Source organism: Ovis aries, chromosome 12 (genome assembly GCF_016772045.2).
Source record: "Ovis aries strain OAR_USU_Benz2616 breed Rambouillet chromosome 12, ARS-UI_Ramb_v3.0, whole genome shotgun sequence".
In the NCBI taxonomy this organism is placed as follows: domain Eukaryota; kingdom Metazoa; phylum Chordata; class Mammalia; order Artiodactyla; family Bovidae; genus Ovis; species Ovis aries.
This window is the reverse complement of record NC_056065.1, coordinates 42831793-42850641: the sequence shown is the minus strand read 5'-3', so window position 1 is coordinate 42850641 and position 18849 is coordinate 42831793. Positions and strand designations below refer to the sequence as shown.

Genomic DNA, 18849 nt, shown 5'->3' with positions numbered 1-18849 from the left:
CACGAGATACCTGGAGTAATAGGCAAGTTTGGCCTTGGAGTACAAAAATGAAGCAGGGCAAAGGCTAACAGAGTTTTGCTAAGAGAATGCACTGGTCATAGCAAATACCCTCTTCCAACAACACAAGAGACAGTTGTACACATGGGCATCACGATATGGTCAATACCCAAATCAGATTTATTGTATTCTTTGCAGCCAAAGATGGAGAAGCTCTATACAGTCAACAAAAACAAGACCAGGAGCTGACTGTGGCTCAGATCATGAACTCCTTATTGCAAAATTCAGACATAAATTTAAGAAAGTAGGGGAAACCACTGGACTATTCAGGTATAACCTAAATCAAATCCCTTACAATTATACAGTGGAAGGGACAAATAGATTCAAAGGATTAGATCTGATAGACAGAGTGCCTGAAGAACTATGGACAGAGGTTCATGACATGGTATAGAAGGCAGTGATCAAGACCATCCCCAAGAAAAACAAATGCAAAAAGGCAAAATGGTTGTCTGAGGAGGCCTTACAAATAGCAGAGAAAAGAAGAGAAGCAAAAGGCAGAGGAGAAAAGGAAAGATACACCCATATGAATGCAGAGTTCCAAAGAATAACAAGGAGAGCTAAGAAAGCCTTCCTAACTGAACAATGCAAAGAAATAGAGGAAAACAACAGAATGAGAAAGACTAGAGATCTCTAGTAAGAAAATTAGAGATATCAAGGGAACATTTCATGCAAAGATGGGCGCAATAAAAAACAGAGTGTGGACCTGAAAGAAGCAGAAGATATTAAGAAGAGGTGGCCAGAATATATAGAAGAACTATAAGATCTCAGTAACCTAGATAACCATGATGGTGTGATCACTCACCTAGAGCCAGACATCCTGGAATGTGAAGTCAAGTAGGGCTTAGGAAGCATCACTACAAACAAAGCTAGTGGAGGTGATGGAATTCCAGCAGAGCTGTTTTAAATCCTAAAAGATGATGCTGTGAAAGTGCTGCACTCAATATGCCAGCAAATTTGAAAACTCAGCAGTGGCCACAGAACTGGAAAAGGTCAGTTTTCATTCCAATACCAAAGAAAGGTAATGCCAAAGAATTTTCAAACTACCACACGATTGTACTCTTCTCACATGCTAGCAAAGTAATGCTCAAAATTCTCCAAGGGAGTCTTCAACAGTACATGAACAGAGAACATCCAGATGTTCAAGCTGGATTTAGAAAAGGCAGAGGAACAGGAGATCAAATTGCCAAGATCTGTTGGATCACAGAAAAAGCAAGAGCGTTCCAGAAAAACATCTGCTTCTGCTTTATTGATTACATCAAAGCTTTTGACTGTATGGATCACAACAAACAGTGGGAAATTCTTCAGGAGATGGGAATACCAGACCACCTTACCTGCCTCCTGAGAAATCTGTGTGCAGGTCAAAAAGCAACAGTTAGAACCAGACATGGAACAATGAATTGGTTCCAAATTGGGAAAGGAGTACATCAAGGCTATATATTGTCACCCTGCTTATTTAACTTTTATGTAGAGTACATCATGTGAAATGCCAGACTGGATGAAGCACAAGCTGGAATCAAGATTGCCTGGAGAAATATCAATAACCTCAGATATGTAGATGACACCACCCTTATGGCAGAAAGAGAAACTGAAGAGCCTCTTGTTGAAAGTGAAAGAGGAGAGGAAGAGGCTGGCTTACAAATCAACAGTCAAAAAACTAAGATCGTGGCATCCAGTCCCATCACTTCATGGCAAATAGATGGGGCAACAGTGGAAACAGTGACAGACTTTATTTTGGTGGGGAGGGGGGAGGCGCTCAAGAATCACTGCAGATGGTGACTGCAGTGAAATTAAAAGACACTTGAAATTAAATGACACTTGCTTCTTGGAAGAAAAGCTATGACCAACCTAGACAGCATATTAAAAATCAGAGACATTATTTTGCCAACAAAGGTCCATCTAGTCAAAGCTATGGTTTTTCCAGTAGTCCTGTATGGATGTGAGAGTTGGACTTTATTTATAAAGAAAGCTGAGCGCCAAAGAATGCTTTTGAAGTGTGGTGTTGGAGAACACTCTTGAGAGTCCCTTGGACAGCAAGGAGATCAAACCAGTCAATCCTAAAGGAAATAAGTCTTGAATATTCATTGGAAGAACTGATGCTGAAGCTGAGGCTCCAGTACTTTGGCCACCTGATGCAAAGAACTGACTTATTGGAAAAGACCCTGATGCTGGGAAAGTTTGAAGGCAGGAGGAGAAGGGGGTGACAGAGGATGAGATGGTTGGATGGCATCACCAACCTGATAGACATGAGTTTGAGCAAGCTCCAGGAGTTGGTGATGGACAGGGAAGCCTGGCGTGCTGCAGTCCATGGGGTTGCAATGAGCTGGACACAACTGAACGACTGAACTGAACTGAGAGTCCCAGCCACGCCCTTATGCTATGTTAGCCCTACCTGCAGTTCACACTGGGTAACTCACATTGAGTGAGTTAACTGCCCACCACAACTTAGACAATGAAATGAGGTCTGTGGTTACTGCTCAAACATTTTTAAAATTCTTTTGAAATTACATGTACATAGCTTCCATGCATGGAGAAGGCAATGGCACCCCACTCCAGTACTCTTGCCTGGAAAATCCCATGGACCGAGGAGCCTGGTGGGCTGCAGTCCATGGGGTCGCACGGAGTCAGATATGACTGAAGCAACTTAGCACCAGCAGCAGCAGCTTCCATGCATATAGGAAAATCTTTCTCCTTAACTAGTAGTCCTCTTTCTTCACTGTAAACTATTATTTACCTTCATTATTTATTTTATTAATTGGATTTAGCACTGAATGACTTTAGGGCACTTGTAGGAATCAGATCTCCCCTCCAAAGACAAAGGTTTATCCCCAGTGAAGATACTCAAAACAATAAGCAATTTGAAAATATACCCCCAGACTATTTATTTATTATTTTGTTTTATTTTTTGGCATGTGAGATCTGAAGCTTGGAGTCTTAACCCCTGGAATGCTAGGGAAGGCCCCCTCACCCCCAAACTATTTGAAGCAGTGGCACATGGAACTAAAAGAGTCTCGGGTGTAAGGTTACTATTATAAAAGCATAAGTGTCCCTTTGGCTTTTTTGGTAGCTCAGTCGGTAAAGAATCTGCCTGCAGTGCAGGAGGCCCAGGTTCAATCCCTGGGTCGGAAAGATCTCCTGGAGAAGAAAATGGCAACCCACTCCAGTATTCTTGCCTGGAGAATTCCATGGACAGAGGAGCCTGGCAGGCTCCATCCAGGGGGTGGCATGGTCGGGCTTTACTGAGCTAACTAACATCCTAACTAACTAGTGTACCTTTAGAGCTGTAAATCTGAGGGGCTGCCAAGTCAATCCCATTAGCAGTCGGGCAACATAGATTTAATTGTACTGAGCATCCTGAAGTGTGACAAGAAAACCAGTTTTTTTTAAGTTTATGTTTTAAAAGCTGACTTAATGTTTGCAAAATGTTTCATTAACGTTTACACATCAGTGTTTTTGAAACTTAGTGATAATTTTAAAACTGAAACTAATTTCCCTTCAACCTCCAAGTGTGTTAGTCGCTCAGTGGTATCCCACTCTTTACAACCCCATGGACTATAGCCCGCCAGGCTCCTCTGTCCATGGTATTCTCCAGGCAAGAATACTGGAGTGGGTTGCTGCACCCTCTTCCAGGGGATCTTCCCGACCCAAGGGTCGAACCTGGGTCTCCTGCATTGCAGGCAGATTTTTTACCATCTGAGCCACCAGGGAAGCCCTTAAGCCTCAAGACAGCCCCAGGAAGAAATGACCTTTTTGCCACAGTGGGCTGGGGAGGGACACTTACAGCCTGAGCTGGTGAGATCTTGGCAGCCAACAGTGCAAGCGATAGGCTGAGTGAGCCAGACAGAAGTGAATCATGGTGACCCGGGTCCCGGAGCACCTGGAGCAGGGCACGGAGGATCCGGAACAGTCCTGTTAGAGCTTCTAGACCTCTTCTCCACCTGCCAGGGCCTCCATCCCTACACACCAACCCTGCGAACCCTGGGGGATACGGAGGAAGTTCTCTCCAGGGGAGAGGGACAGGTCCTAGTTCTTTTAAAGCCACTCTAGGCTATGATAGGAGCTCCCTGTAACTTGATTCTTCTATGGCTTTAAGGTTCTGAAGTCTAAAGCTGGCTGTGTTAACAGTGAATTAGTAACACTGAGTTGGATATTTGAGACAGGTCACGAATGTGAAAAGAGGGAAAGCTTCCTTTAGGCTGAGAGATCAGCTTTCCCTTCTCAGTCCTTCCCCTGGGGAGGACCTGGAAACCTGAGCCCATCCCCAAGGGCAGGGAGAGCGCTTCAGGCTCTTCCATCCTTCCTTCTCTGAACAGCAAGCAACTCCCTCCCTCCGAGACCTGCTCAGTCTCCCTGGAGCGTGGTACCTGAAACTTGAGATGGTTGGGACCAGAACCAAGGCTGGACTCCAGCTGAACCGAGAGCCTCCACCAGGGTCCTTGAGAGCACGCTCAGTAGCTGAACAGACACCCTAATTTCCCGGTGGGCCCAGACCACCCCATAATAGCATAGGTGCTTTGTTTGCATGAGTATGGGGTGGGGCAGGTAACAGGTGGGCAGAGGCAATAAGCCCCAAGTGAATCCTGGTGTCATCCTTGGGATGATAATTGAAAGGTACATTTAAATCATTCTAACCCATGAACTCTTTTTTAATGTTGTGTGAAGCATTATTGATCCTTGTCCCCTTTATTTCCTCTTCACAGTTAGCAGTGTCCCTGTGATTCCTGCCGCTGTTTGGAGTACACCTCAAGTATTTATTGAATACATGTTTCCTAATTTCCATTCCCACCAACTGTACTTAAACGGAAGTTCTCATTACTTTTAACTGGACTTCCTCTCTTGCTTTGCCCCTTCTAGTTAATCTGATAGCATCACTGACATCAGTATTATCACTTCCTCACAAATAACAGCTACCATTTATTTTGCCACTGTGCCAGGCAATGTGATCAGCGTTTTGCCATATCATGCCATTATCTCTATTTTACAGATGAGGACACAAAGTTAAATGGTCAGGTCAGGGTCATATAGCCATTTGCTGCTATTCAGTCACTAAGTTGTGTCCAACTCTTTGTGACCCCATGGACTGCAGCACTCCAGGCTCCCCTGTCCTTTACTATCTCCCAAAATTTGCACAGATTTATGTGCCTTGAATTGGTGATGCCATCCAACCATCTCATCCTCTGTCACCCCCTTCTCCTCCTGCCTTCAATCTTTCCCAGCATCAGGGTCTTTTCCAATGAGTCAGTTCTTTGCATCAGGTGGCCAAAGTACTGGAGCCTCAGCTTCAGCATCAGTTCTTCCAATGAATATTCAGGACTAATGTCCTTTAGGATTGACTGGTTTGATCTCCTTGCTGTCCAAGGGTCTCTCTAGAGTCTTCTCCAACACCACAGTTCAAAAACATCAATTCTTTGGTGCTCAGTCTTCTTAATGGTCCAACTCTCACATCCATACACGGCTGCTGGAAAAACCATAGCTTTGACTCTACGGACCTTCATTGGCAAAGTGATGTTTCTGCTTTTTAATATGCTGTTTAGGTTTATCATAGCTTTCCTTCCAAAGAGCAAGCATCTTTTAATTTCATGGCTGCAGTCACTATCTGCAGTGATTTTGGAGCCCAAGAAAATAAAATCTGTCATACAACCATGTAACACCAACATCACCTTGTTTTTCTAGAACCCTGTTGCCACGCCATTGCTCAGAAACCTTCAGAGTTTCGTGTTATCTATGGAACTGAGGTTGCCATTTCTCAGCTTCTCAGTTAGGAGGGCTCATTTCCAATCTACACAGCCCCAATTTACCTCTCAATTTTCTCTTTGGTGCTGGAGAACCTAGGAATCACAATACCTAAATTCTAGCCCTGGGTCGCCACTCAGTAACTCTGTCCAATGAGAGCAAAAAATTGGAGCGAAAGTAAGTTGGTCATCCTAGCAATTTGGTCTGAACACTATTGGGCTATAAATAAATGATCCTTATGCAGGTCTTTGAGTGTTGGCAAGACTTAGGAGCACACAATGAGGGGTTTTATAGCCTTAATTTCCAATTCATTTTCAACTCATTATTTCTTCTTTGAGATGTTCGTAATAATGGAGAATTAGATAAACCTAAATGACTAATGATAGACGATTAACTGGAAAAACTAAATACGTAGCAATAGGTTATTATTTGGAATAAAGTAAATGTCCTCGGCCATTCTTTTTCTTTTTTGGTGAAAATTAAATGATAATGTGCATGAAATTAGTTTATAAGTAGAGTATCCTATAAATGTTGTTGTGGTCATTCATTGTATTTCTACATTAATCATAAAAATACTTTGAGCTCTACAGGTGATCCCCCAAAAGTTCCCAAAGTGCTTTCAGCATTTTGGCATCATTGGAATTATCTTTGTAAGTGCTCAGAATTATTATTTTGAAACATAACTTGATATGTAAGAATATTTTAAACTTCACAGTAGTGAAGGTATTTTTTTTATTGATAGTTAATAGACTGTTTGTTAAAGAAGTGATTAGAGCTGGTACTTCCCTGGTTCTCCAGTGATAAAGAATCTGCCTGCCAATACAGGGGACCCAGGTTCAGTCCCTATTCTGAGAAGGTCCCGCACACTGCAGAGCAACTCAGTTGGTACTCTAGAGCCCATGCTCTGCAACAAGAGAAGCCACCACAGTGAGAAGTCTTCACGCTGCAACTAGAGAGTAGCCCCCACTTGCTGCAAGTAGAGAAACCCTGTGCATAGCACCAACGTGCAGCCAAAAATAAATTAAAATATTTTTTAAAAAGAAGTAAGTCATTAGAAATGAGTGATATGAGTTGGAAAGGTTCACCAAGTCCCTCTGCTCAATATTCTGTAATAGCCTAAAGGGGAAAAGAATTTGTAAAAGAGTAGACACATGTATATGTATAGCTGAGTCACTTGGCTGTGCACCTGAAACTAATGCAACATTGTTAACTATGCTCCAGTATAAAATAAGAATCGGAAAGAAAAGCAATGATAGAAGGTATGAGTTTATTTTTAAGGCATTTGGGTAAATTCCTCCTAATTAAAAAAAATTAAATAATTTAAAATAAGTTGCCTTGCATTACTTCAGTAGGGTTTTGGAAGGATCAAATGGAATAATCAGTATCAGGAAGAGTTTGTCAATTGAAAACTGTTACTCAGTTGAAAGTGATAATATGACCTTGTTGACTAAGAGGAAAAGTACAGTTTCGAAGGACGGGTTGTTGGGGAGTTATCTTTGGTGGATAATAATGTCATTGTGGGCCTTCCCCGGTGGCTTATCAGGTAAAGAATCCACCTATAGTGCAGGAAACACAGGTTTGATCCCTGCGTCAGGAAGATCCCCTGGAGGAGGAAATGGCAACCCACTCCAGTCTTCTTGCCTGAAGAATTCCACGGACAGAGGAGCCTGGGGGGCTACAGTCCAGAGGGTCTCAAAGAGTCAGACGTGACTGAGCAGCTAGACATAGTGGCACCCTGCACAGTGTCACTGTTCTGTTACCCATGGCCACAATAGTGCAGTCTCAGCACCATTAAGCTTTCATGTTTGCTCATAAGTCTAGGCCCACCTTGTGGGCCAGCTGATCCAGGCTCAGCTGACCTCACCTGACCTGCTTGTGCTTCTGGGCAGATTGAGGCTTGACTGATCTAGGATGGCCTCGGCCAGGCAGCTGGCTATTGGCTGTCTGTCAGCGGGAGCATCGTCTCTGTCCTGCAGGTTCTGTCATCCTCCAACAGGCTGGCCTGGGCTTGTCTTCATGGAAGGGCAGGAGTCCAAAGGAGAGTGGGTGTGCACAATGCCTCAGAGGCCTAGGATCAGAATGGGCATGTTTTCCCATGTGCCATGTTATTTGGGCCAAAGCAAGTCACAGAGGGTGGGAAGATTCCATTCCTTTATGAAAAGAGCTATAAAATCACATTGGAAAGGAAGGGTGGGGAAATGGAGCCATTTTTGCAATTCACCCAGTGTAGTCACTGAAGCCAAGCATTTTTTCCATCTCTTTGGTTTGTGGGTTTTTTATTGGTGATGTTTTTTGTTTGTTTCTTACTTTTTGACTGCAGCATGTGGGATTTTGGCTCCCCAACCAGAGATTGAACCCGAGCACACTGCATTGGAAGTGCAGAGTCTTAACCACTGGACCACCAGGAAAGTCCCTCCATTTGCTTGAAATGAGTATGTGGAAAGACATCAAAAGACCTTGAACTGAACTTACTTTCTTTTTCCTTTGCAGGCAATAAGAGAAGTGTCAGTTTTCCATTTAGATCAACAACTTCAAACTCTCAGCATGGAGAACTCAGAGAAGACAGAAGTAGTTCTCCTTGCTTGTGGGTCCTTTAATCCTATCACCAACATGCACCTCCGGCTGTTTGAGCTGGCCAAGGACTACATGAATGGAACAGGTAGGAACAGTAACCAGCAGCAACGATGGGGTTCAGGATACACTGCCGTAAAATGTGGCACCTTGGCCTATTGGACATTTTAAGCTGGCGGATTTTGATAAAACAGCAGAAGCAGGAAGGTCACTTTGCCCTCCACCCCTCTTCCCTGAAAGTGAAAGTCCATGGAATTTTTCAGGCCAGAATACTGGAGTGGGTAGCCTTTGCCTTCTCCAAGGGATCTTCCCAACCCAGGGATTGAACCCAGGTCTCTCGCATTGCAAGTGGGTTCTTTACCAGGTGAGCCACAAGGGAAGCCTATGAAGCAGATTGTAAAACATTCACGCAACAGATGCCCTCCCTAAACTCAGAGAAATGGAGCATCCTTATCTGTGAAGAGAAAGGAATGCCAAGCAGACAGGACTTGTTGGATTCCCCAAAGCTCCTACACTTACCTTGTACTCTTTGTTGTTAAGTCGCTCAGTCTTGTCCGACTCTTTGTGTCCCCATGGACTACAGCACACCAGGCTTCCCTGGCCTTCACCGTCTCCTAGCGCTTGCTCAAATTCATGTCTATTGGGTTGGTGATGCCATCAAACCATATCGTCCTCTGTCGTCCCCTTCTCTTCTTGCCTTCAGTCTTTTCCAGCATCAGGGTCTTTTACAATGAGTCAGCTCTTTGCATCAGGTGGCCAAAATATTGGAACTTCAGCTTCATCATCAGTCCTTCCAATGATATTAAGGATTGATTTCCTTTAGGATTGACTGGTTTGATCTCCTGCACTCCTTGCTCTGTCATTTTTCCCCATGACTGTTCACTCTTCATCAAACCTAGCATAAGAATACTTAGGTTTAACTGTGTCTTGGGCTCTTCATTTCCTTATTAAGGTTCCCCTGTCACATAAATCTTACATTAAGTTAATTCATATGCTTTTCTCCTGTCAATCTATTCTTTGTCAGTTTACACCAGCCAGGGACCCTAAGAAGGTGCAAGAAAACTTTTTCTCCCCTGCATATACACAGATTCATTTTGTTTTGTTATGGAAATAATCATGCTATGTGTTGATAGATGGATGAGTGTGCCAACTCACTAATAATCAGGGAACTAAAATAATAGAGTGATATTTTTCCCATCACCTTGACAAGAATTTTTAAAACTTGATAATGTCAAATATCAGGTGTTGGGAAGGAATGGGCTCTTGGATATTCAATGGATTAAGGCTTTTTACAAGGCAGTTTCGGGCACAACTGATCGACTAACATACACATAAGACAGTTTGGCAATATCAATCAAAATTTATTAATAAACTGCTGACGAATGGGTGGTCTGTTTGATGGGTACGAAATTTCAGTTGGGGAAGTTGAAAGAGTTCTGGAGATGGATTGTAGTGATGGTTGTATAACATGTCACAATATTGTACACTTAAAATGGTTTAAATGGTAAATTTTATGTATGTATATTTTACCACATTTAAAAATAAATAAGTAAACTTGTGTCATTGTTTAAAAAAAAGGAGGAGGGGACCTGTGACTATGAAACCATATTGATGATTCTATTTCCTGTACATAAAATCTAATCTGTTATACCTTATGTAAAGTCTAATTCTTTACCCCAGGAAAATATAAAGTTATCAAAGGCATAATTTCTCCAGTCGGCGATGCATATAAGAAGAAAGGACTCATCTCTGCCTGTCACCGAGTTATCATGGCAGAACTTGCCACCAAGAACTCAAAATGGATAGAAGTTGATACATGGGAAAGTCTTCAGAAAGAGTGGACAGAGACAGCCAAGGTGCTAAGGTAATCATGGTGAAGTCCTGCAGTTCCTGTGTGGGGTCATCACAAGGCTGCGAAGCACATGAACAGGCCTGGGTACTATTCAGCCTTTGTGTCTTTTATTGTGTTTTGAGATGTTTGCATGCTTGTTAACTGTGTACATCCCTGTAAAAGAACAGGAAGTATACTTGGCCTGTCTGTGCCCTGGTGAAAAAGGTAAAGCTGTAAGATGATGACACTGTGGTCAGTCTTCTCAGGTATAAAAGACAAAGGCAGATAATTGGGCTTCCCTGGTGGCTCAGCGGTAAAGAATCTGCCTGCCAGTGCAGGAGGCACTGGTTCATTCCCTGGTCCGGGAAGTTCCCCTGTGCCACAGAGCAACTAAGCCTGAGCACCACAGCTACTAAGCCTATGTGCTACAGTTAGTGAAGCCCATGCTCAGCAACAAGAGAAGCCACTGCTCACTGCAGCTAGAGAGTAGCCTGTGCTTGAGAGTAGCCTCTGCTCGCCACAGCTAGAGGAAAGCCCAAACAGCAGTAGAGACCCAGCACAGCCATAAATAAATAAATAAAATTTTATATATATGTAGAAAGATGAAGATAGGTAATTTAAGGAAGAGAGGCCATGATTCTTGATCACAGAGAGACCTGGTTTGGATGCTGCTTCCATTATAGCATATAGGGAGTTGTCACAGATCACTGTGCTCAGGACTCTGAAACCGTTCCAGTTTAAGGATTCAGAACCCAGAGTGAGTGACATCTAATTACTACTTAATGTTCTCTTGAGTGGCACATCCCCGGTGGCTCAGTGAGTAAGAAATCTGCCTGCAAGGCAGGAGACACAGGAGGCGTGGGTTCAGTCCCTGGGTTGGGAAGAACCCCTGGAGGAGGAAATGGCAACGCACTCCAGTATCCCTGTCTGGGAAATCTTATGAACTGAGGAGCCTGGAGGGTACAGTCCGTGGGGTTACAAAGAGTTAGACACGACTGAGCTACTAAGCAAGCAAGTTCTCTTGAGTATAAAACACAAGGGCTTTCTGAAAAACCTTTCTGTCTCATGTCTATTCTTAGAGATGTCTATTAGAAATGTCTATTCTTTGAATCTTCTGGTTCTAACCATATTAATTACGATTTGGATAGGAAATAGAACCACTCTGAGCATTTTAAGCAGAAAGGGACTTTAGGTTGAAAGGGCTGGAGGAGTGGAAGTGGTGGTTTGTTTCAAGATCATGTCCCCTTAACTGCAGCTGAAGTTCAGGAAACTATTCCTGCTTCTGCTGCCACAAATGCGGCGGTTAAACTGTCCCAGGCTCCTAGCGTGAGGGACAGGACGGTGGAATATAGGGTCTGGCCTCCATGCCAACCTGTCAAGGTCCAGAGCCTCCCAAATCTCTCTGCCTCTGAGGACCTCTGGGAAGTGATTTCAGGGTGGGATTGAACCTAGCCAGCAGACAACGTCCAACCCAGTGACTTACCCAGAAGCTTAGCAGGGAGAAGAGGGTGACTTCTATTCATTGGTCAGAAATTCTCCCATCAGAGACCAGGCCCCTCCTCACCCAGCCCTCTTTGGCTCCAGAATAACCTTCCTGTTCATTCCTGAGGGAAGGGGGTTACGGGCACCAGGGGCCCACAGTTGTCTCTCACACATGTTGCTCCTGTTACCTGGGTAACTACTACTATAAAGCCGTGGACATCCTGCCAGCCGGAGTGAAGCTGCATACAGATCCTGCCTGTGGGCCCTTCCGCTTAGGCTTCAGACACTTGTCACACCCTCAGACCTTATCCTCGGCATTGAATTCTTCATTACTAGGTTAGGCCATACTCTTTTTAAAAAATATTTATTTTTATTTATTTATTTGGCTGTGTCAGGTCTTAGTTAAGTTGCATAGCATCTTCAATCTTCGTTGCAGCATGAGGGATCTTTAGCTGTGGCATGTGGGATCTAGTTCCCTGACCAGGAATCGAACCTGGGTCCCCTGCATTGGAAGCGTGGAGTCTTAGCCACTGGACCACCAGGGAAGTCCTAGGCAGGCCATACTCCTCAGTGGTCAAGGGTGTGGGCTCTGAAGCCAGGCTGTTGGGATTCAAATTCTGGCTCTGCCATCTATAAGCTAAATGACCTTGGGCAAATTGGTCACTGTCCTTCTCTCTCAATAGGTATAATAAACAATTCTGATAGAATGCTGGCAGTACTATAGTTGCTTTATAGTAACCAAAACATTTACTCAATCTGGTTGTTCTTGACTACCTCCTATGTCTAAGAGGCTCTACTAGAAGCTGGGGGTACAAACTCTAAGCCTGTACTTCCTCTCCATTATGGGGATAATAATACTATGACATGGGATGTTGAGAAGATTTCATCAAATCATTCATGCAAGAGATTTGGTGTAGTGGTTAACACATAATAGATAATCAGCGTTTTAACTCTGGTCATTGTGACACAGACACATACAGCTTAGGATAGTAATAGCTACCATTTGCTGTGCTCCCAGGAGTTTCCCTACTCTCTATTCTTTTAATTTATTTCCTTAGTTTAGTTTTGACTGTGCTGGGTCTTTGTCGCTGTGCAAGGACTTTCTCTAGTTACCGTGCACGGGCTTCTCTTTGTAGTGCCTTCTCTTGTTGCAGAGCACAGGCTGTAGACCATGCAGGTTTCAGTAGTTGTGGCACATGGGATTTAGTCTCTTAGTTCAATTCCAGGGATTGAACCTGTGTCCCCTGCCCTGGCAGGTGGATTCTTAACCACTGGACCACCAGGGAAGTCCCTGTTGCTTTCCATTCTTGACAGCCAGAGCCCAGGGCCACTGCGTCTTGACTAGCATCCATCTTGACCTGACAGTACTGTGTACTTGAAGGTATCCTTTCTGAATAATCAGGTATTGTGTGTACCTGTGGTTACACATTTTTAACAGCTCCCAACCTTTAACTTTGTGTCAGAGGCTCTCAGGCCTCTCCATGGGGATGATATTTCAGTTGAGCATTGTGAGAAAGAGAAATAAATATTCTGTTGCTTTGTTGTTTTATAGACACCATCAAGAGAAGCTGGAGGCCAGTATCTGTGATCCCCAGCAGAACTCACCCGTGCTGGAAAAGCCTGGACGGAAGAGAAAGTGGGCTGAACAAAAACAAGATTTTAGTGAAAAGAAATCCCTAGAGCAAACAAAAACGAAAGGTCTTTATGTTTTCCCAGGACTTAGCAATGCGGGCTGTTAAGACTCTAAGGCTGGGCAAGCCCCCTTTGTATTTGCTTTCATATTCAATGTGTGTGGGTGCCTGGAAAATGCCCCTTGTTAGTTTTCTTTTTTCTTTCTTTTTTTGTTCTTCCTTTGGCTGTATCACACAACTTGTGGGATCTCAGTTCCCCAAACAGGGATTGAACTCAGGCTGCGGCAGTGAAAGCCCAAATTTGTAACCACTAGGCCACGAGGAAACTCTCCGCCCCGTGTTAGTTTTCTGATAGGAGGAAAGGAGAGTCAGAGGCACCCTGAGTTTATTTCTCCTGCGGTAGGTCAGGTCTGGATCTCTTTTTGGAAAAGCTGAATCTGATAAAAATTATGAATCCTCAGAAAAACAGACATACACATTTTTTTTTTCTGCACTGGATCTTTGTTGCTGCACCAAGGCTCTTTGTAGTGGCAGTGAACAGGGGCTACTGTTTGTTGCTGTGCATGGGCTTCTTATTGAGGTGGCTTCTCTTGTTATGGAACACCAGCTCTAGAGCTCAGGCTCAGTAGTTGTGGCCCATGGGCTTAGCTGCCCCACCGCATATGGGATCTTCTTGGACCAGGGGTTGAACCCATGTCCCCTGCATTGGCAGCTGGATTCCTAACCGCTGGACCACCAGGGAGAGTCCTACACATTCATTTTGATGCCAGGAGTTATTAAAAAAAACAATCCCTGAGGCTCTATTTTCTCTTTTTCCCAGGTGTGCCAAAGGTGAAGCTGCTGTGTGGAGCAGATTTTTTGGAGTCCTTTGGTGTGCCCAATCTATGGAAGAGTGAGGATATCACCAAAATCCTGGGAGACCACGGGCTCATATGTATTACTCGGGCTGGGAATGATGCCCAGAAGTTCATCTACGAATCCGACGTACTGTGGAAACACCAGAACAACATTCACTTGGTGAACGAATGGATCACCAATGACATCTCCTCCACGAAGATCCGGCGAGCCCTCAGGAGGGGCCAGAGCATTCGCTACTTGGTCCCCGATCTTGTACAAGAATATATTGAAAAGCATAATCTGTATAGCTCTGAGAGTGAGGAGAGGAATGTTGGAGTGGTCCTGGCTCCTTTGCAGAGAAACACTACAGAAGTTAAGGCATAAGAAATTCTACAGCATGGTATTTTAGACTTCTTTTTTGGGAGTTTGAAACCATGTGGGTGTTAGTAACTAGGGGAAGAAATTGTTATTCTCTTTAATAAAGTTTAACAGTTTGGTAAAATCAGCAGTAAATTAAAGTTAGGTTTATCTTTTTACTAGAAGTTGCTAAGATGAATGTGTTCAATATGTTGTTTTTAGTTTGGCCATGCCATGCAGCATGCGGAATCTTAGTTCCCCAAACAGGGATCGAACCAGTGCAGTGGGAGCACAGAGTCTTAACCAATGGACTACCAGGGAAGTCCACAAGTTCCTTTATCTTTAAAACAAGAGATTAGCAGGACTAAAACCAGAGGAACATTCCATCAAACTAAGTACAAAAACAATTCAAAAAGAGCACCCTGACTTTACCACATAAAGAGAAGTGAAGTGCGAAAAGTGAAGTCTAGGAATTTCCTGGTGGTATAGTGGTTAGGACTGCACTCTCACTGCCGAGGGCCTGGCCTTAATCCCTGATCAGGAACTAACATCCCACATGCTGTGCAGCGAAAAAAAAAAAAAAAAAAAGAAAATTAAGAGTCCACTTAAGATCCTGACTTAAGTTATGAAAGGAATGAACATTTTATGCATGCCTAAAAGTGGCCAAACAACTCTTAAAATAATGATCTTGTAAAAGGCATCAGCTATCTCCAGCTGTGCAGAATACAACCTGTGAATGATCTGGAAGACACTTTACACCAGTTGTTCATTCTCTCTGACACATCTCAGAAGGCCAGTGAAGCTTTGCTAAGGCATGTTGCCTGCAGCATCACTTTTGGAGGTAGGAAGAGGCGTCCAGGCCCTGGAGCGTTTAGAAAGGTACACAGGTGTTTCTGATGCCCTTGACAGATAGGGAGCCTCTGCTGTCCACATGTTATGCACGGATTCTCTTAGCACATAAGAGACCTCTGAGAGTGAGGTCTCTTATTCAAGGAGTCTCATGCCAGAGAATGAAAGAGGCCTCATTCAAGGATTTTATGAAGTGTGAATGCTCTTAGCCTTTACTAATAGCTTAATAATCAAACAATGAAGGGACATGAGAAATACCACACTGAGTCAGCCCAGCAGTTCCTTTAGCTCAGAGTTTTGAGGCCCTGATGAATGGTTTGTGCAAGAAAGCTCCACAGTCTCAATCTAAAACTCTTGAGTTTTGAAAGACCCTTGCAGTTTCTGTTCCATTCCCTGTGAATCTGCCATTTGTGAATTTAAGCAGAAAAAGAGCCTGTTTTTTATGCTTTGTCTCTTGTTCTTTTGTATGAACTTTAACCAAAGTAGAACACTCAAATAATAATTGAAGTCATAACATTATGTTAAAAAGACAAACTTGTTATATGATTTGCTACTGATTAAAATTCTGTGGCAGTTTTACCCATACCGCATAATTGCACTCATCTCACATGCTAGTAAAGTAATGCTTAAAATTCTCCAAGCCAGGCTTCAGCAATATGTGAACCAAGAACTTTCAGATGTTCAAGCTGGTTTTAGAAAAGGCAGAGGAACCAGAGATCAAATTGCCAACATCTGCTGGATCATCAAAAAAGCAAGAGAGTTCTAGAAAAACATCTATTTCTGCTTCATTGACTATGCCAAAGCCTTTGACTGTGTGGATCACAATAAACTGTGGAAAATTCTGAAAGAAATGGGAATACAGACCACCTGACCTGCCTCTTGAGAAACCTATATGCAGGTCAGGAAGCAACAGTTAGAACTGGGCATGGAACAACAGACTGGTTCCAAATAGGAAAAGGAGTATGTCAAGGCTGTATATTGTCACCCTGCTTATTTAACTTATATGCAGAGTACATCATGAGAAACACTGGGCTAGAAGAAGCATAAGCTGGAATCAAGATTGCTGGGAGAAATATCAATAACCTCAGATATGCAGATGACACCACCCTTATGGCAGAAAGTGAAGAGAAACTAAAAAGCCTCTTGATGAGTGGAAAAGGAGAGTGAAAAAGTTGACTTAAAGCTCAGCATTCAGAAAATGAAGATCATGGCATCCAGTCCCATCACTTCATGGGAAATAGATGGGGAAACAGTGGAAACAGTGTCAGACTTTATTTTTTTGGGCTCCAAAATCACTGCAGATGGTGACTGCAGCCATGAAATTAAAAGGCGCTTACTCCTTGAGAGAAAAGTTATGACCAACCTAGATAGCATATTCAAAAGCAGACATTACTTTGCCAACAAAGGTCCCTCTAGTCAAGGCTATGGTTTTTCCAGTGGTGATGTATGGATATGAGAGTTGGACTGTGAAGAAGCTGAGTGCCAAAGAATTGATGCTTTTGAACTGTGGTGTTGGAGAAGACTCTTGAGAGTCCCTTGGAATGCAAGGAGATCCAACCAGTCCATTCTGAAGGAGATCAGCCCTGGGATTTCTTTGGAAGGAATGATGCTGAAGCTGAAACTCCAGTACTTTGGCCACCTCATGCGAAGAGTTGACTCATTGGAAAAGACTCTGATGTTGGGAGGGATTGAGGGCGGGAGGAGAAGGGGCCGACAGAGGATGAGATGGCTGGATGGCATCACTGACTCAATGGACATGAGTCTGAGTGAACTCCGGGAGATGGTGATGGACAGGGAGGCCTGGCGTGCTGCGATTCATGGGGTCGCAAAGAGTCAGACACGACTGAGCGACTGAACTGAAAGCACAAAGGCCAGAAATAGCTTTTTTTAGAATAGTTTTATGGTTCATGAAAATCATTCTGTGATAGAAACAGGACTAAAGTTAACTTTCTAAAGGAAGTAGAATAATTTATCTTTGCTTACCTACACCGAATTATTCACATTGCATACTACACTACTCCGGATGAAGGATTTATGCCTCTGCAGAAGAAAAAAAAAAAAACACACTTAAATCTGTGCAGTTGAATAGTCTTATCTGAAGCCACAGTTTTAAAAAGGAAATAAAGTTGGCAAATGTAAATTATATGGCTCTTGGCCTCTTCTTTTAATTTTTACTTATTTATTTATGGCTGCATTGGGTCTTGGTTGCAGCCTGTGGGATCTTTCATTGTGGCATGCAGACTTCTCTCTAGCTGAGGCCCCCAGGGTCAATAGTGGCAGCTCACCAACTGTGGCATGTGGGATCTAAGTTCCCCAACCAGGGACTGAACCTGTGTCCTTTGCATTGGAAGGTAGATTCTTAACCACTGGACCACCATGGAAGTCCCCATTCCTGGCTTATTCTTACTGAAGTCAATGGATCTGTTTCTCAAAGACAGAGAATACAAAGCTTGACGCTCAGTGGTTTCAGTCTCTCAACCTGCTGAATGAATGAAAGGTCATAACCTCAGATCATAGAAATGAGAATCATTCCCCTGCTCCTCAGTTTTTTGGAGTTTAAAAATTGGAGCAGTACTGAAAAATAGCAATAGAACTATTGCTAGAAGTCGATGAAGTTATCAAAATTTAACTTTGATTTCTTCTCCTGGAAAACTACACAAGTTTATCTGAAGTATGTCTGAACTGCAGGAAGGTTCCAGTGCTAGAAACTTCTTTTCTACTATGAAGCCTTTTCATCTAGAAGTGCCCATAGTTTGCTGAGTGTATTGACCTCAGGGCCTGCTGGGTAAGGCTCATAGGGACCCTCCCAGGAGACCTGGTAACAGTGAAATGGTCCTATTGTTGTGGCATTTATGAATCAGCAACTTTATACACAGAAGGAGCTGCTTGGCTTTTTGTCCCCATACCAGGATGCTGCTAATGCCATGCATAATAACATGTTTTGGGGCCTCCTTAAGGACACAGGTTCCTCTTTGGATAATGAAATTAGGACAATGAATTGAACAAGACAATAAATAGTAACTGTTGCAGCTTTCATTGAGGAAGAGGGGAAAATGCCATTGTTTATTGTCTATCATGTCTCATATTTGGCACTTATAATGTGAATTTAGGAATTGTGCAGAGCTGGTGTATTATTTGATGCTGGTAGGGGTGGTTGTTTGCTTATATGCTGCTGCTGCTAAGTTGCTTCAGTCATGTCCAACTCTTGTCAACCCTATAGACTGTAGCCCTCCAGGCTCCTCTGTCCATGGGGTTCTCCAGGCAAGAATACTGGAGTGGGTTGCCATGACCTTCTCCAGGGGATCTTCCTGACCGGGGGGGTTGAACCTGGGTCTCCTGCATTGCAGGCAGATGCTTTACCACTGAGCCACCCAGAATGCCTAATAAATACTACAAATTATTTATCATGTATCTGAAACTTGAGAATCCTGTTTCTAGTTTATTTTTTGCCACTTCCAGCAACCTTAGATGGGAGGAACAAATCTGAGAGGAAGTATGGAGAAG

General features: G+C 43.4%; 1 protein-coding gene and 1 non-coding gene across 5 annotated transcripts in view; one reads left to right on the top strand and one right to left on the bottom strand.

The window, feature by feature from the left end:
• The window catches only part of NMNAT1 (nicotinamide nucleotide adenylyltransferase 1), a 55517-nt gene extending 38032 nt beyond the window's left edge, over window positions 1-17485 (top strand). For 3 of the 4 annotated variants that reach the window (XM_015099223.4, XM_004013736.5, XM_015099222.3), the window contains 4 exons: window positions 8278-8446; window positions 10039-10222; window positions 13224-13369; window positions 14123-17485. In XM_015099223.4, coding sequence (XP_014954709.1) covers window positions 8332-8446; window positions 10039-10222; window positions 13224-13369; window positions 14123-14523 — 846 coding nt within the window. In that variant the 5' untranslated portion in view covers window positions 8278-8331 and the 3' untranslated portion in view covers window positions 14524-17485. Of the gene's footprint in view, window positions 1-8107; window positions 8447-10038; window positions 10223-13223; window positions 13370-14122 lie in introns of all 4 variants that reach the window. The other variant, XM_060396502.1, reaches the window with a different exon arrangement.
• TRNAW-CCA (transfer RNA tryptophan (anticodon CCA)) lies at window positions 12144-12216 on the bottom strand. Its single transcript has one exon. It is a non-coding gene; the product is annotated as a tRNA-Trp (tRNA).
• Window positions 17486-18849: the final 1364 nt, after the last annotated feature.